The sequence below is a fragment of the Polypterus senegalus genome, chromosome 5 (assembly GCF_016835505.1).
Source record: "Polypterus senegalus isolate Bchr_013 chromosome 5, ASM1683550v1, whole genome shotgun sequence".
Taxonomy (NCBI): Eukaryota; Metazoa; Chordata; class Cladistia; order Polypteriformes; family Polypteridae; genus Polypterus; species Polypterus senegalus.
The window spans coordinates 175,279,720-175,299,411 of NC_053158.1; the positions used below are offsets into that span (position 1 = coordinate 175,279,720).

Sequence of the window (19,692 nt, forward strand, 5' to 3'; positions counted from 1 at the left end):
TCTTTCATATGTATTTTAGCTTTAGAATATTTCAAAAGCACTTTTAATTTAAATCATTAAACACTAAGTTTAAGAAATACACATGATAATGTTTCTACAGTGTTTGGTGTTAATGCTTTAAGTCTAGCATTTATTTCTAGAAAAATCAGAAAACTAAGTGTTAATTACCAAAAATCAATACAGTGCACATTATGGAAAACAAATTAAAAAGAAATTATCTTTAAGCTGTACCACTTGTGAGGAAAGATTTGGTATACTATTTGCATGAACTTTAACTTGTTCAAGTTCTCTGCTGATGAGAAATACATGAAGATGCCATCACCATAATTATTTCTTGGGGAATGAAGGACACTAGATTTGCATGACTTATGCCATTTTTAATTTTGGGGAGAAAAGCTCAATTTTAACATCTTATCATAAAGTATTTTTTAAACTGTTCTCTAAAACTTTTTCACTCACAGATGATTGTTTTTGTTTAATGGTTTCTTTCTTGTACGCGCCCATTATTTAAAATTTTTTTAAAAACTCTTGATCTAGATAACTGATTTATGATTACTTCACCCTCAGCATCAGCACTGGAATTCCTTCTAGGTTATTGTTTGGCTTTTTAGTCATTGGTTCTCCAGCCACCTTCTTATTCTGATGTATCTTCTTTTCTAGGCATTGTCTTGGTACTACAGTTCAACATTTGGATAATTACAGTTAACAGAATATGGGAGCCATAACACTTATGCAAGACACATGTTTCAATTTTTGACTTTAAGCATGTTATCTTTAAATACTGCTTCATAAACTCTAGTCTCATTATTGCCTATATAGAGTTTGTATGCTCTCTCTATTTGATGCAGATTTTCTTTGGGCGGTACAATTTTTTTCATATCCCAGAGGCAAGTATATTGTATTAATCATGACATCTACATTAGCCCAGGGTAAGTGTGTCCTGTGAAGCACTGGCATCCCAACTAGGTTAGTTCCTGCTTTAAACCTACAGTTTCTGGCAGAGGAGTGAATATGTTCCTAAGTTGGATGGATGGAATAATGCTTCACAGTAGTATGGTCCAGAACACTGCACAGAGCACTAGATGAAAAACCATCGCTAAACATAACAAACACATAGAACATATTAAAATTAGACTATTAGAAGAGTGCAACAAAAAATCCAAATGACTAGACCCCTGGTGAAAAAAATAAACTGTTGGATATATTAAAATCATGCATAACTAAACACTCCAGCTGTTCAATGGTGTATAGATGTGTTAAGTACAGTGGGTGACATTCGCCCTTGCAGATTACCTACTCTGCCTATGAAATTTCATAACAATCAAAAAAACTATTTAAACTATAACATAGACTAGACGGAGAAATTACACTTTATTTTAGTTGCTATTGACTCAGGTGATGAACTGGTCCTTAATGTCAGCAGATATCCTTTAATAAATTTTGCACCATATGAAAATGAGAAAATATTTCATTAGCAAAATAAAACTGAAGAAAAGCAATGGGAGCCTGAATCTTGTATATTGCAGCAAATATAATCAATAAATAATTTGCCACTGTGATTTATGCTTTAAACATCCATGTAACATAAGTGATTTTTCATATATTGAACTTACACACCACTATAGAAGTATTTTAGTGAATACTGAGAAATTGAGAGACTACGCAAACTGCAGAAAATAGATATTTTGTAATGAAAAAATCCAGGCAGAAATTAAAAAAGCAAGATTAGTACTGAAGGTCTACAAATTCCCAGAATTGTTGATTACAAGTGAAAAGAATGTGAAGGAAGGACAAACATTATGTGCAAAAAGTATGTGAATAAGATAAAAAGTGGGCAGCTACCACACCCTACTGCTGTTATCTTTTTGTGTCTTCGTGGTTTAACATCTGAGTGCTGTTATTTGGAAGTCATCGAATCAGCTAGCCTTTGGCAGTCCTTTTTTTGAACTAGACCATCTGAGCACGCTTGAAACTTATTCATGCCCCTGTTGCATCAGCTATGATCTGGGTTGGAATATGGTTTGAGTGTCCTCTGCTGCCTGCTTTGAGGCCTGTGTGGGTGTGTTTTTGGGACAGAATTAGTCTCCTATATAAAAGAATATGCCGGCTGCTAAATAGAAGTATTCATGGTTTCACAATGATTTTGTTTCCGATTTAATTGTGAAATCATACAAATGGTTTCATCATAAAACAATTATTTGCAAGTAAGCCTAAAAGGAATTATAACAGAATGATGCCTGCAAACACCTTCACACCTTGACTACCACAAGCTGCACTTCACTTTCACGGCTTAATTCTGCTTGTGTTTCACTTAATGATTGGTGTATTTGGTAATCTCATTGCTGTATTTAAAGAAGGATTAGCATGGTTACACAAGAGCAACTACAGAATCAATTATTTTGTAAAAGCTTTCTGTCACAGGGCCACAACAATGGAGCATTTCTATGAAATCACATTATTATGTTATGCTCATCTGACTGTCTCCATTACTTCTATCCGAGTCGCACTAAATTAACTTATTGCCTTTAAGCCTAAAATATGATTATGGTAACAGAGTAAGTTCAACTCAATTTGTAATGATGTTCAAACCCTCTCCTAAGCACCACAACCTTTTAGCACCAAGGCAGAACCATTAAAAATGTGACTAACAGCCACTAATGTCCAATTAAAGAAAAGATAAGAGATGCTTACATTATTGCTAATGGTAGTGATGTCATCACTCTTAACTGTTATAGATGCCACAGTGTATGAAAACTGGATTGGAACTCTTACATCACAAATAAAGAAGCTAATGATTTGCATTGTTGTGCTAATACTAAACCTACTTTAGATTAACTTTTTATTTACTTTCCTTATGTATGTTCAGTTTAATCCAGAAGACAAGTGTTTAAAAAGGAAAGAAAATTAAAAGAGATGTTGCGTTTTTCATGTGCACACTGAATAAAACATTTAACTTAATTGTGCTTTGGTGTTACAGGAAAATAAATGGGCCAACCTTCAGTTTCTCACTGCAGTCATGTACTGAGCAAGTTATTAAGCTCCCTACAGCTCCCCCTGCCATAGGTGGTGGAAAAAAGCCAATGGAAGATTGCCAACTGAGCCTTCAACATCTGGCTTGACTCTGAATTTAAATAAGTGGATTAAAAATCACATAAATAGACAGATGCTGGGACTGCCCAGAGAAAGAACTAGGACATGCCAGAGAGATTATATCTCTCATTTCCTTCAGGAGCACTTGGGAATTCCATGAAAGTACACTGCAGGTAATGGTAAGAAAAGCAGGGCCTAGTTAGTTCAGCTTACCATGTTGTTATTGCAGTTCTCTGACTGGGTATTTTATGTTGTTATTGCAGCATTATTTTTTGAAGTTTACTGTTCTTTATATGATTTTGGGGTGTTAAAATCATTTATTTATTGCTGTTTATCAATAATAATTTATTTTTTTTCCTCCAAGACGCCATGTTGTTTTTCTATGGCCGTTGCCTTGCTACAGCTTTGTTAGATGGTTGCCATGCTTTTGCTAACAGAAACGTCGAAAGTCACAATCTGAGTGACTTCTGTGGTCATGAAGTTTAGAAATGGGCCCTTTTGGTCATTTTCTTATCCGACTTTGCAGATACCTGAAAGAATTTCTAAAAGTGCGTTTGTGTGCCTTAAAGTTTCTTTTTTTGATTTCAAGTTAGTATTCATTTTGGGCTTGGACACTAGGTACTGAACAATTTTCTGGAAAAAGGCTTTCGCTATGGTTACTAGTTCAATTTATTTCCAAGTCCTTCTATGTTTTTTTTCTGGCTGATTAGAACACCCTGTCTAGGAGCAGAGGATGGAGAGTGAATAGTGATCGGGAGACACCTAATACACTGAAAATGTGAAGCAAGTGAGAGTGGGAAGGGGGGGATATGGCCAGATATAGTAACACATGGAAGGTACTTCTAGAGACATGCTAATAGGCTTTTCCAAGAATGTTTTCTGACTCATACAAATATGAAAAGCAATAAACAGTCAAAAAATTTAAAAACTGCATAAATGAAAAAGTTCAGTTTGGAAAAATTGACCAAACACACAAATATCAGGTAGCTCCAAAGTCTTTAATAAGAAACAGCAGAAAGGATAAATAAAAAAAGCCAAAAACACAAGTGTTTTTAGCTTCATTTAATTATGAGCAGGAAATGTAAATGCATTGCAGTCCAAGTACCAGGTTTAAAGCGACCATTGATTAAGTGACAGCGGAAAACATGCTTCAACAGGAAACATTCAATGTGTGGAGATTAGATTAGAATTGTCCTAAAGAGGCCAGAAATGCTTATAACTTGTCAAAGCAACTTAGTCCAGTTCAGGGTAACAAGGAGCAATAGCATGGGCAACAAAACATTAAAAGCCACTGGAATATACACAGTGCTCAACAATGTAGATATTGATGCCCTTCCTGCAGACCTACTTAAAGGAAAATAAACAGTTGAAGAGAGTTGACCTCATCAAGTACAATAAAATTACAGAAAAAGGATGACAGCACAAAAATCAGGAGGAAAGATCAATGAAGAGAAAGGAAAATAATATGGTTCTACTGAGGAAACATTATTAAATCAGAAAAAAGTGATGGCTTACTGCTTTAAGTCTTGAGCAAAAGTGTTATGAAAAAGTATTCTGACTGCTTCTTAATGAATCTTTATTTGTAACAATAGTCTAAAAGTAGACAAAGTCCTCATTTGCCCAGCTTTCAACTTTTTGTCATTAACAAATAAAAATTAATTTAAACACTTAACCAATACTTACTTTCAGGAAAGCAGTCCTCTGGGTCAAGAGCTTCCTCAGCCATTTCTGAGTATTCATCCTCTTCCTCTCCTGGTTTCCTCAGATCCACTGTGCTTCCTTCAGAGCAACTCGATTCATCCAGTTTCTGTTAACAATGCAAATGAGAAGTCAGTTCTGACTATTATCTTCAGGAGGTGTTAGAGAAGTATTTGAGAAATGCAAAATATGACCAAAATATGTGGTGATAACACAAAGTACCCAACCCTTCCTGAATTCACTAATAAGCTGTAAAAGAATACCCAAATTATGCCAATTGACTCTTCATGCTTATTAAAAAGATTGTAAAACTAATTACAGCAATATTTAGTGATTATCTCTCTTAACAATACTGCTGGTTACAGAAGGGGATCAATTCGGGTTTCCAGTGTTCCTCACAAGTCAGGAACCAGCCCCATTTTAAAGGGCAATCAGATGCACACTTATATTATTTTAGAGTTGATAATTAAACAATTATCAGACCTTATTTACAGAAAATAAAATGTTATGCCAAATGTTTGCGCAGCTAATATTACATTAATGTGGAAATTCCAAGGCACCTACCTATTAATTTTCTGAATGCACTTTTACTAATATAGTGTCAAAGAAGGCATAACAAGTTCCTAAATTGACATCAGTTCACCTTGGGGTCAATTAATGTACAAACCCACAAAAGTCAAATACCATATACAGTAGAGTTGATTAACCTGGGATGTGAACTGAAACTATAGTGCACATACACAGTGGAGAAAGGACAAACAAATAACTGAATCCAGGAACTTGACACCGAGAGGTATTTTCTGCTGATTACTTGTTTTTAGCTGTTGATCATTTTTAGGATTATGGATACCTTATGAAGGTTTTCAAACTCAATTTATTATATAGATTTATTTTATCTGAGGTTGGTTTAAATTAACTTGTGTGTATCAGGGCTGTCTTAACAGCATTATAGGCCCCCAGGCAAAGCAGTGCACTGGAACCCCTACCTACACAACCACTCAGCAAGTCACAATATACATAGATTAGCATGAGATCCCTATGCTCATGGGGCCCCGAGCAACTACAGTTGTTTCCTTGAGTGTGTATAAATCAGACACACAATAGACTGATATTTTGACTAGGGTTTGTTCCAGCTTTACATCAGATACTGTAGGGCAGTGATTCTTGAACTGTGGGTTGTGACTCAATTTGGGTCACCACATGATTGTATAGCAATTTAGTCCAATTCATCCAAGGACAACACTGTGGTGAGTAATATACAGTATTGCCTTCTGTTCAGCATAGTATTTATTGTGGTAGAATGCAATCTGCAAAGCAGCCTATAAACAATGCTGATGGTGCATCACAGAAAGCTTTTGTTCCTATGGTACAAAAAAATAAATATTCTCTATGACACTACTACATCCTCACAACCTTTAAAACAAACAACCTGAGATGACTGACAGCAAAGATATATATATATAAGACAAGATAGTGAGATAAAGCGTCCATGGTGCTAGTTTGAAATGTCAAAATGAAAACAGCAGGTGAGACACAAGGATATGATGAAGTTTGTGGTATAATGGGGGGGTGAGTGAATAGGATAGGGGTAAACAGTAACCTGACAGTGCTGTATGCTAAATGCAGTTTCAGTGGCCATGGACAACTGGCCTTTGCCTCATTGAGTGTTTACTGTTACGGCATATGTTGAATTCAAATATAAGATTTTGTATTAAATTTAATGCACTTCAGTGAGGAATAATTCCTTCTTTTAACACTAAAGTAGTTCAATTAATTAAATTCTACTGGCAATAAGAAGGACATGCATGTAGGACCATTGAGAACTGTAAGAAGAGTGGAAAATATTGAAAACAATGAGACAGGCAGTAAACTAAATTAAAAGCAGAGCACAATATCAATTAAACATTTTATACTGGGCTATTTATGCTATTACCAGTATAAAGTGCAAATAGTGAATACATTTTCAATAGCTCAACTTTTATACTCATTTTATTTGATAAATGAAAACAGGAAAATGCAGAACAATCTATGACCTGGGTGGCACGGTGGCGCAGTGGTAGCGCTGCTGCCTCACAGTTAGGAGACCTGGGTTTGCTTCCCGGGTCCTCCCTGCGTGGAGTTTGCATGTTCTCCCCGTGTCTGGGTGCTCCGGTTTACTCCCACTGTCCAAAGACATACAGGTTAGGTGCACTGGCGATCCTAAATTATCCCTAGTGTGTGCTTGGTGTGTGTGCGCCCTGTAGTAGGTTGGCACTCTGCCTGGGATTTGTTTCCTGCCTTGCGCCCTGTATTGGCTGGGATTGGCTCCAGCAGACCCCCATGACACTGTAGTTAGGATATAACGGGTTGGATAATGGATGGATATTATTGCCATGGACTCAGTGAAGAGTGTTATCACTATATATATAAAATCCAACGTCTGTCTGTCTGTATGTTTGTCCGCTTTTCACAAGAGAACTACTTAATGGATTTAGATCGTTTATTCTTCTATAATTTGCTTGAACATTCTGGTTGATTTTGCAACTCTCATCGCGCCAAGAATCATAGTTCGATTGCAGGATTCATGCTAATCCGAGACAGAGGCTGCAGGCCAAGAGGAGGTAGAAGCATGACATCAGGAGTGGGGAGCCCTCCTCATTGTTCTGATTCACTATTACATGGGCTGAGCCCCTAGGGGTTAGGGGGCCTAGTCTATACTAATAAAAGGCAAAGCCCTCACTGACTGACTGACTGACTGACTGACTCACTCACTCACTCACTCACTCACTGACTCATAATTAATTCTCCGACTTCCCGTGTATGTAGAAGGCTGAAATTTGGCAGGCTTATTCCTTACAACTTACTTACAAAAGTTAAGCAGGTTTCATTTTGAGATTCTACACGTAACGGTCATAACAGTCGAAAACGTCCGCCATGTTGAACTTTCTTATTTATGGCCCCATCTTGCCGAAATTTGGTAGGCGGCTTCCCTGCGCTAACCAAAACCGATGTACGTACTTATTTCGGTGGTATGATGCCACTGTCGGCCACCATATTGAACTTTTCAGCGTCACTAATTCTCCAACTTCCTGTGTAGGTAGAAGGCTGAAATTTGGCAGGCTCATTCCTTACAGCTTACTTACAAAAAGTAAGCAGGTTTCATTTTGAAATTCTACGAGTAACGGTCATAATGGTCGACAACGTTCACCATGTTGAACTTTCTTATTTATGGCCCCATCTTCACGAAATTTGGTAGGCGGCTTCCCTGCGCTAACCAAAACCAATGTACATACTTATTTCGGTGGTATGCACTGTCGGCCACCATATTAAACTTTCCAATGGTCTTTGTTACTTATGGGCCCATCATCAAGAAATTTGGTACGCGGGTTCCCAACGCTAACTGAATCCTACTTACATACATATATACGTTCATAGCCTGCAGCTCAGTCACCGTGTGAGGCGGCATTGGGTCCCCCATCCCAACACCTCCCACGTTGTTGGCTGCCTGCCTATATAAGGCCGTCCATCGCTCCGGTCTCTACATTCCCTTCCTTGCTTTGCCACGGGATTCACGTCTCCCTGCTGATAACTACAACTTTTTTATTTAATCCACGGCTTCTCCACTGTTTTACTGTTCATTTATTACGATTGTAGTTATTGTGTAGATATTTTTGACTTACTTTACATTGTTCAGGTACCCATTTCCTTTATCGTTACAACGTACCCCCATTAACATGTCTATCGAGGTGATCCCCATCGATCAAAGAACTGTCACTTACTGAGTGGTTTCAATGCCCAGAGATGGCACCTACCTTTTCCATTCTCTTTGTTACATATTGCACGGCCATATCAGGCTCACTCTTCATATCCGGAGGAACATTATGTCTTATGTATTGAATGACTGGGACAGGTTCAAGGTGTGGACTGATGACGGTACAGGAGATAATTATACTACACAGGAGCACTAAAAGAGTGAAATGCTCAAGACATTCACCTATGGTTCTGCAGGTGAGTTGATGGCTGCCGCTGAATTGTTTGGTTGTCGTTTTCAAGTGTACTGAAATGGCCAAATATTTTACACCTTTTGACAACCGCCAATGCCTCTTAAACATCTTATGTTCACAGGTGACGATTTCAGTAATGGACACTTTGATGTTTATGAATGTTTAAACTCTCAAAAGCTGGATGTGAAGTTATAGATGAAACCGGTTGTATGCTTACAACGCTTGACAGATGCCGAATGTCACTTCAACACAAGTCCTACAAATACTGTCATAATTGAAACAAACCATGAAACTCAAACCGATTATGACAGCAGCAATCCAAGCTGTGAGATTTGAGACAAGATTACTGTTCACATGGCCAACTGTACATTGCATGCTCAAGAGTAAGCTCAGCGCACAGCTTGGTCATATTACAACCGGAGGGCCGAACTGACAATGTTTTATACAAAGAGATCCTTAACAAATAATTATTGGTATATTTTCCCTCAGTTTAAAAAGGTTTAATTTTCTTCTTAATAAAAATTTTAAGGCAGTACTTAAGGCTGTGAAGCGCGGGTATTTGCTAGTATAAAATAAAAGAATGAACCAAAACTTATGTGCAGAAATGCTATTAAATTGGATTGAAACTGGATTAATTAATCATGGCTCACTTCTTCTATGTTCAACTCTTTCTTTTTTTTATTATATCTATAGCTTTAGAACTAGCTATTCTAACTATTGCATTCAGTTCCTTTTGGGCCTACTTGATGTTAAAGACTGTCACATATTCTTTGTTCTTTTAAAATATGTTATGTGCTATATTTTTTAAATTGTTATTTCCTGTTTTGATAGTATTTATACAGCATTTGTCTATTTGATCTATAACTTACACCTATAATTTGATGTTGTATTGTAAACAAATATGCTTTAATGGTGAAATATAAAATATTGATTTATTAATTGAATGACTGATTTTATTGCATTCGTTTTCTGAACCTGATTAATGCCGTTTTACAGGCATAATCATCCATCTATTGTCTGCATCTGTTTATTCTGTAGAGGGAAACAGGGAAACACTGAGGGCCATGCAGGAACCAGTTCTGGGCAGGGTGCCAAATCTGGATAAATTATTTGAATATAAATGTAATAAATTTTAATAAGAACAAAGGCATTCTTCGTTTGTTTAAAAAGAAGTCTTTGTATCAAAGTTGCTGTTTGGAATAACAGTAAAAATATGGAATAGTCAATTACTTGTTGACACTGAATGACACACAGCCTCAAGTATATTGGATAGATTTGGGCTAGAAAGCACTGAGCTGCTCAAAGCATAAAAAGTACAAATATAGTACAGTAAACAAATATAAGAGAAACTGAGTGAAACAGAAAATGAACCAAGGCTGGACGTTGTAAATTTGTTACAGGTACTGTTAAATAAATGGGGGCATTAAAATTTTGATTTTCTACTTTAATAGTTTATGCCATATGCTCTAATCAGAGTTAATCTCTTATATTATATTTTAAATCTGCTACACAAAATCAGTTCTATGTCAAAATAGCAGAAATAGAGGTGACTTGCTGGATACTGTGTTTTAGGGTTACATTATTAGATTTTGATTGGTTAGGATAATCTAGATCTATTTACTATAAATACCAATAAGTCCTAAATCCAAAGTCAATTTAGATTTTTTAACTTGCTACCCCATAGTAAGACGGCTATATGTTCTGTTATAATCTGTTCACCTATGGACACTGTTGTAAAAAAGTTGTAACAAACACTTTTTTAAAATTAATTACAATGAATTGTCAGTTTAAATAAACATAAAAATATAGATGATAGTGTCCATTTTTTATGTTACATCAAGATAACTCTTCCACAATCCTCACTGGAGATTCAGGGGAAAATAAACCAGCTTGCTTTCATTTTTGGAATTCCTAAACAGTTGACTCCTTTTTCACCAAAGATTATTTTTTTCCTATCACATCATTCAGAATTCTCTTCAAAAACTGGCATGTCTTTTACTGTTATCCTGTTTGATTTCCGTACTGTTACCTAATTAATAAAGTACTACAAATGTAAATTACAACATGAGACAAGAGACTATGAATGCTGGAGTTGCCTGCTCAAGCAAGACAGATAATGCTGCTTTGAGAAAAGATGCTGTCATGCATTCTATGGGTTACAGCCACTGATGCCTCTAAGATTGAAGAACTGATCCTCTTGCCTTGTGTGTCATCACCATTATTGTACAAGAAACTTAAGAGAGTGGATAGTCAATGCTGCCCTGGGCTGTGTCGTGTGTTGTGACTGCACTGTTTGGATAAGCTGTGACTTTGAAATAAAGCATGGGGTTTCTAAAATAATGTAATGTAACATAAGGATATACGATTTTCTTTTTAAATGTTATTTAGTGATGCTACTCCACATAATAGGAATGACTTCTTTGTTCTTTATTTCTGTTAGTAATACAACACACATATGCTACCAAAATTATTACTTTCTTTTTAAGCATTTTATCTTTTTTTTTGGAAAAGGCACTGACAGGGGCTGCATGGTAGCCAACAGGTAAAGAAGCGAACTGACAGCACTCGAATTAGGGTTCACTTCTAAGTGGGGATATCTCCAGTAAAAAAATTGTTCTCTTCAAGTCTTTGTGGGATATGCATTTCACTGTTTAAAGACAAGTTGAAAGATACATTAGACTAGTGTGACTGTGCCATCGGTGGCAGAGTGGGTAGCAGTAAGGAGACCTGGGTTCGCTTCCCAGGTTTTCCCTGCGTGGAATTTGCATGTTCTCCCCGTGTCTGCTTGGGTTTCCTCCGGGTGCTCTGGTTTCTTCCCACAGTCCAAAGACATGCAGGTTAGGTGCACTGGCGATCCTAAATTGTCCCTAGTGTGTGCTTGGTGTGTGGGTGTGCGTGTATGTGTGTGTGCCCGCGGTGGGCTGGAGCCCTGCCCAGGGATTTGTTCCATCTGACCCCCGTGACCCTGTGTTAGGATATAGTGGGTTGGACAATGACTGCCTGGCTGACTGATTGTGACATGGGATAGGCTACTTTAGGCTCATTGTTGCAAAATATAGTTTAATTCTTCACTACAGGGGTTTATTGCAGTAAGTGGCTGGGGAAAGGCAAATGTTCAATACAAATGACAATATACATTATTGTTCTCGTCTTAATTTTGTTTATCTTATGTTAAAGCTACAGGATGGGAGGGAGTGTACTATAACAGTGTACTATAAATTTGAATCCAACACAAACCAGACATTTATGTAATGTTTAAATTACAGATATTCTACAGTACTGTGAATAAGAATAAAACTCATGCATAATTACCCAGAGAAGATGTGCTAAATTTATGAAGGTGTATAGGTTAATGTTAGAATCCCTACTGTATTTCAGGCATTGCTGAAGCAAAACCTTCTTAGCAAATTTGCGTAACTTTATATTCTTCCATTGGGAACTATCATTAGAAAACATAATATTAATTCATATGCAGATGACACCCAATTAAACCTTTCTTTTAGACGAAATGACGTTTCTCCGATGCTGTCCTTAATTAACTGTATCAGTGAGTTAAATTAGTGGGTGGATGAGAATTACTTGTCTCTGAATACTGAAAAAACAGAAATGTTAGTAATTAGACGGAATGATGCTGACCGCAACAAAATTCTGTTACTTTTTAAATCACCATTAGTTTTACTGAATCTGTGCACCATTTAGGCATTATCTTTGACACTAGTACAGTATATCAATTTAAAACACAAATTACAAAACTATCCAAAACATGTTTTTTCCATCTTTAAAATGTTGAAAAATTAACATGGTTTTCAAATATGCAGAATATTGAGACATTCATGCATTTATTTCTAGTAGGACTGAATATTCCAATGTGTTATTCACTGTTTGTTTAAATCGTTCTTTAAGCAACCTTCAGTTAAGTCAAAATGCAGATGCAAGAATTATTACAAGAACTAAAAAGTATAAACACAAAAGTCCAGTTTTCAATTCGTTGTACTGGCTCCCAGTTAATTTTAGGGCAGATTTCAAAATACTTCTTTTAACAAATACATTCTTAAATGGCCAAGGCCCTGCTTACTTATTTGAACTTATTACTTACAAAGCAGAGCACACATTAATATTTCAGTATGTTGGCCTGCTTATGATTCCAAGGATTAATAAAATAATAGTAGGAGTTAAAGCTTTTAGTTACAGGACCCAAAGCTGGGGAATGATCTGCCTGCTTATTTAAAAGATTCCCCATCAGTCTCAGGTTTTAAATCCAGGCTGAAGACTCACTACTACCTCAGTTTAGCATGCTCTGACTAGAGCTTATGATAAACTGTGCATACTGCATCTCAGTCTGTTCGCCACTTATACTAAAATATAAGTAATATGATTAACTGTTACTAATCCTCCTCTATTCTGTTTCCTTTCTCTGTATCTTGATGTGTGACTTGGTGCCACTGTTCTCCTGCCAAGCTGTTCTTCTACCTATGGAAAACTCATTTCACATAAAGGAGCTTGGAATTTTTGCATGGAATGATTCTATCATCACATTGGACAACCGAGCATAGACTTTACTACAGTTTGCCCAGAAGGGATTAGGTGGCCAGTTGGCTGAGGTTGCCAGGATTTCTGTATTTAGTAATTAGTATAGTATAATCTATACTTGCATTTTTCCTAAGAATTTGTCACAGTGCTCTGTGTCTGCACTAAGGGAAGGGTACTATATAAAAACAATTTGTACTGTATTGTGTCAAAATAAAATAGCACTGAACAGCCTGGAGCAATGATTGTCTAATAGTCTGTAGTCTTCCAAAGTGCTATTATTGATAATTATTGACTATTGTCTCTATGGAATTGATTCTGGTGGTACATATATAGATTCCTACAGCACATCCCCTGATGAAGCCTCTCAAGATATCATAGGAAAAAATGTTCAGTAAGTAAAAAGGATACTATGATACTCTACATGTCTTGACAGTTGCTTACATACTCAAAAAAAATGATTTACAAAATTTTAAAGTTAACAACAGAGCTCTGACTACTGTCGGTTACCTGGCATGATTAACTGGAAACGATTCTAATGTAGACATGGTATAATTTTCTTTAAACTGATATTCTACAGAAAATCTATGGTTTATCAGTTTTTCCTGTTCTAATCTGCCTGCCAGAGTGGTAAGGGGGCACTGCAGTTATGTCACAGCACTGCAATCCACTATGCCACCATAGCCGACTTATGTGCCTGAAGGAGTCTGAGTGTGTCCTACAGTGATTCCAAACCTGGGGTCTGCAGCAAAATGGGAAAAAAAATCATACAATTGTGTTATTTAAAAAGTTGTAAACAATAAAGCATTTTTCTGGTTCACCTTGTATTTTAGTAATATTATTGGCACTTTGTTAGCGCGCTTGCCAGTTAGGGATATGAATAAATGCGTTTTCCAAATGCTACTTAAAGGTAACCATAGATGTACACACGTTGCATTATAGCCTAAAAGCAGTTCACAGCAAGCTAAGAACAGTGTGTTGAATACTAAAAAATACGTAATGATGGACCGTTTTTTAAAAGGAAACATTCCAAAGAAAACCCATCTTGTAGTTATGATTTAAGCTCATCAAATGATTCATATTCTAAAACAAAATCAAAATCTAGACAGTATGAAGATTCATACACAGAGTTCAGATTTGTGCTGTCTAAGAAAAAAAACAGACTTGATTATCCCAAATGCGTTCTTTATCAGGAAATTCCATCTAATGAATGTCTAAAGCCGTCTGAATTGAAAAAGACATATAGAACTAAAGGATCCAGCTGAAGTTGGAAAACATTTACTTTTTCTGTATGAAAGTAACTCTGCTTGTGAAGCAAGTTACCACTTTTGCCCAGCAAGCAATGGTACTAAAGGCATCTTTTTTGGCATTGTATTGCATATCCCGTGCGAAGAAAGCTCACACAGTTGGAGAAGATCTGATATTACCAGTGACCTAAGACACAGTTCAGGAATTACTTTAGTGAGAAAGCTGCCTGTAAAGCTGCCTGTAAAATTGATACTGTCCCTTTGTCAGACAACACTGTGTGTAGATGAATATCTGACATGGCTGAGGATATAACAAACCAATTACTGGAACAGGTAAAAAAAAAAAAACAGCCCATGGTTTGTGTTGCAGTTGGAAGAAAGCACAAATGTAGCTAATGTAGCACAACTTATTGTCTTTGTCAGATTTACTGGAGATGGAAAGCTTGTAGAAGAGCTTTTATTCTGTAAAGAAATTCAGAGGAAGACAACAGGTCAGGACATTTTTCAACTTTTGGATGTGTTCATGCAGGTAAACTTAATTGACTGGTCATATTGTGTGAGCATCTGTATGGATGGTGCCGCTGCCATGACAGGCAAGTGTAGTGGAGTTGGCATGTTAATAAATGCCAGAGCTCCAGATGCCGTGGATACACACTGCATGATTCACAGAGAAGCACTTGTAGCTAAATGGTTAGAAGACAAATTGCAACAAGTGCTTCAAGACGTTGCTAAAAGTTGTAAATAGTATCAAAGCACATCCCCTTAAACACAGGCTATTTGCCAAACTGCGCAGTAACATGAGCGCCAGTTTTGAAAGCCTTCTCACAGGCCAGTTTTACATTGAGTGTTTGATCTCTGCAAAGAATTGTGTGAATTTCTCCCATTTGAGAACTCCTAGTTTGCCAGCTGTTTTTACAAGTTGGTGGTTCTGAAGCTTGCATATTTGGCCGACATATTTCAAATTTTAAATACCTTGAATGAGAGCATGTAGGGTCACAATCACAGAATACTTAATTTGCAACTTAAAGTTCATGCATTTATACAATAAAAGTGGACTTTGGGAGATAAAGCTAAATGAAGGAAATGCTGTAATGTTCCTGCTCCTTCACCAAGAGCTAGGAACATTGAATGTGCCTGCAAACACAGTCTTGTCTATAATATTGTCACATCTGACACACCTGAAGGAATACTTCAGCGACTGTTTCTCAGACCTGGACAATAGTCATTTCAACTGGATCAGAAATCCATTTGAGTCCAGAACGGATGAGGATTGTCTTCACTTGAGGTCACAAGAGGAATTAATTGAAATAGTCAACGATGGAAGTTGGAAAATTCAGTTCTCTGCCATTTCCCTGTCAGAACTTTGGAGTAATCTCAGAAACAAATAAGCCATCCAATACCTCTTACCATTTACAACAACATACCTATGTAAGGCAGGTCTTTCAACAAAGTACTGAAAACCCAAAACAGAGCACATCTAAATGCGGAGAATGATTGAGATTATCCTTAATCCAGCAACCCACAATGGACAAACTATGCAAAAACATCCAAACCCAAAAGTCTCATCAAAGATTCAAAAAAGATTTAAAATAGAATTTTGAAAGTCAACATAAACAGTGATCATCAGAAGATTGAATCCAGGTCTGTGGAACTAAAAAGTGCCAAGCACTGGCCACTGTGCTACCAAAAGTTATTGAAATTTCTACTTTTTACATACAGAATCAAATTCTTGTATTAGACCCCTTCTTAGAAGTAATTATTGACTTTTTAGAGATAAAATATCCATTATATTAACAATTGAAGTGTTAAGATGTTTAAAAGTATGAATTAAAATGAGTGGTTGAGATTAAACAAAAAAATAAACAGTAGTTAATTAAAAGAAACTGTGACTTTCCAGCAAGAGATCACTGCTCCATTTGTAGCAATAGCACCCAGATAGAATAACCTCTGGGAAAGGGAAGTTCAGGAGAAGAGCATAACAGAAATGAATTACTGGGGACCTATCCAATAACAAATGGAGATAGATAGATAGATAGATAGATAGATAGATAGATAGATAGATAGATAGATAGATAGATAGATAGATAGATAGATAGATAGATAGATAGATAGATAGATAGATAGATAGATAGATAGATATTGTCTGAATGCTCATCAGAATGACTAAAAAGAAAGAAAGCCTTCTGTCTTGGCAGTGACAGGCACAGCGAAGCATTACACTCTGGAACTGGATTACATTGGAACAGATGCTGTAAACAGAGATTGGGATTGAGCACTGTGAAGGTCTTTTTTATTTGAAGGTTTATAGGTATACAGGGTCATTTTTTCATGTGTACAGAGTTCAGAAAAATTGTCACTTGCATCTGCTAACCAATATGCAACACATCACCAATCTCTGGCACCATGATTTGTGAGTCAAGCTATATTCAAAATGAACATCACGGCAGTAATACATCAAACTTTGCTCTGGTACACATATAATTATTATATTCACATTTTTAAACTTCAGTAATATTCCAAAATATAACTACTGTAACCCTGGTCATAGAAGCAATGCACCCACTGCCATACACTTTTAAAACTCTGACCTTAGCAGCTAAACTTCACATCAAAGTATTGGTCTTGCTGATGAAAGGCTTTTACTAAGCACCACCTGCTTAGCAGAGGTAAATGTTAGGCTTGCAAAAGAGGACCACAGTGTGTGAAACCATGAAGACTGTAAATTGCAGTACAACCTGCAAACACAGGGTGCAACCAAAGCAGAGAGTCAGAAAAATCATCTGAAGAAAGAATGACAATGTGCCAGAAGGAAATGTCTGAGGACCCTGGAGCAAACAGGGCACAGTAATGCCTAAATCTCTTGAGATGACAGGGATCAAACAGACAAGTAATCTTTGTACTTTTGATTCCAAGAACTATATTTTTTTGCACCTTTGGGAGTGGGAGTTAAGTGAGTGCAGATGATTTAGGCAGAAATAAAAGAGCAGGTGATGAGTAACTATAACTACTGTAGTTAAAGACTGTTCCACCTAAACAGATGACATATCAGAACCCTGACAAGAACATTTAAAGCTGGTCCTGTATTCATGCTTCCTGGGACATCCAGGTCAAAGAATACATACTCAGAACTAGTGTTCGGCTGTCAGTAGCATGTCTGTCGAAGCTGAGAACAAGAATGTGTTCATGATTGGTGATTCTATGCTTTAAAATGTTAGAATTCCAAACTAGGTAAACCTGACAGTTAAAGTACAATGCTTTCCCAGTGCCAAGGTCTCTGACGTTGAGGCTAATTTGATTTCCTGGCTGACAATGAAGCATGGCAGGCTGTGTTCCCTTCAATGCTGGTTGGAGACATGCTGTGCAAATAAAAGTATAGCTTTTGTTAATAACTGAGATAATTTTTGGTATTACTTGTTCCTTAGACTGTCTCAACACAACTACTGAAAAGCTCAATCACTATTCTAGAAGTAACAGTTGTTAACATATAAATAGATCATTATTGACAGGGCATATTCCAGATATACTAAAATATAAATTACTAGACCAGTGCTGAAAAGAATTAGAGCTACACCCAAATATGCCTATTATTTACAGACTTATTTCATGTACCTTTTATTTTTTTTCTTTTTCTTTTTTTTGATTTTATTAAAATAACACAACATTCCATGCAAATAAATCAATTTTTACAAAAATAGGATTGAAAACAAATCAACCTCCCACCCCTGAGAAAGAGAGCTAGGCCAGCGCAGTAAAACTTAAAGCTAGTAAAAATAAGTAAATAGATTAATTAATAAGTGAATAAAGATAAAAGAGGGAGAGAATCTGCTTCCTCAGTACCTTTTCTTTCTAAAATACAATAAAACCTTAATTATCTGCCAGAGGTTGGGACTTAAGCCGTGACGGATAAGAGAAAAGACGGAAAACAGAACAGCTACTTTAAAAATTATATACAGTAGATTAGTTTAGTGAATAGTCATATTTATTTACAAAACTATATTAACAAGATGTAATTTAGATTTAACAAATTAGTTAATACATATAATATTGTAACGACCAGTATAATAAGTAAATACAACTCAGAGGTACTTGAGTTTTCTACGTTTTACTTGTCTTTGTTCTGTAAGAAACAATCTTATAAAGAGCACATCTCCAAAACAATAAAAGAAAGCTTCCTCTACCAAGTAGTTTATCGCCTGCCACTTATGTTCTTTTTTTTCTCAATATCGCCTCCTTATTGTCTCCTGACTCCCTACTTAAAACTTCCTTCTGTCACACCTTCCTTTTTCTTCTAACTTCTCCTGTCATTCATCTCCTAAGAGGTGTGCATGCCACACACAGTCTGGCTTTTGCACCAGTCACAGCACAGAAAAAACATTAACATGTGTTGTAAATAACATTTTAATATTATCTGATGAAGGAAATGCTATGGTAATTATGCTTTTAGAATTAAGCGCAGCCTTTGAATACCATTGTCCATTTAATTCTTTTATATAGGCTGGAAAATTGTATTGGGCTCTTTTCCACTATCCTTGCATGATTTAGTTCATATTTATCTAATCAATTTCAATATGCACATAAATCTGTTGATAGTACTCTGTTATTGTTTTCAGAAAATAAATATGGTGTCTGTTAAAGCCCATTACTCAGATCTTTATTGTTTACATTTCACATACTCCACTGAGAGCTAGAATTAAAAAAACAGTTTATATTTTATGCTGATTATAGTCAGATATACCTTTCTTTCAGAACAAACAACATTTCTCGTACTATGTTTGTATAGCTGATGGATGATATAACTTGTCTTTAAATACAGAAAAAAAGAATGGTTATTCATTGTGGGAATAAGGTCTAAAATGTTACTTTTACTAAATGGACAGGCACTTTTTTTTTTTTTTACACCAATAAATCTTGTAAAACACATATTATAATGCTGTTTAAAGCTTGTTTTTTCTAGTTTAAGAATACAGTACTCTATTAGAAGTTTAAGACAGTTTCTAAATATAGAAGATACTGAGAAATTAAATCATACATTTACTTCTAGTAGAATTTTACAAACATAAAAATATTACAATGATTATGAACCATTACTAACCCTCTTTTTTTCTGTTTCTCTTATTGGTATCCTACTCTTTCACTTGCCCATATTA

General features: G+C 36.1%; 1 protein-coding gene across 3 annotated transcripts in view; it reads right to left on the reverse strand.

Moving 5' to 3' along the window:
- scn5lab (sodium channel, voltage gated, type V-like, alpha b) overlaps window positions 1-19,692 on the reverse strand; it is a 719,364-nt gene that overhangs the window by 114,034 nt on the left and 585,638 nt on the right. For all 3 annotated transcript variants that reach the window (XM_039753644.1, XM_039753645.1, XM_039753646.1), the window contains exon 18: window positions 4,774-4,897. In XM_039753644.1, coding sequence (XP_039609578.1) covers window positions 4,774-4,897 — 124 coding nt within the window. The remainder of the gene's footprint in view (window positions 1-4,773; window positions 4,898-19,692) is intronic.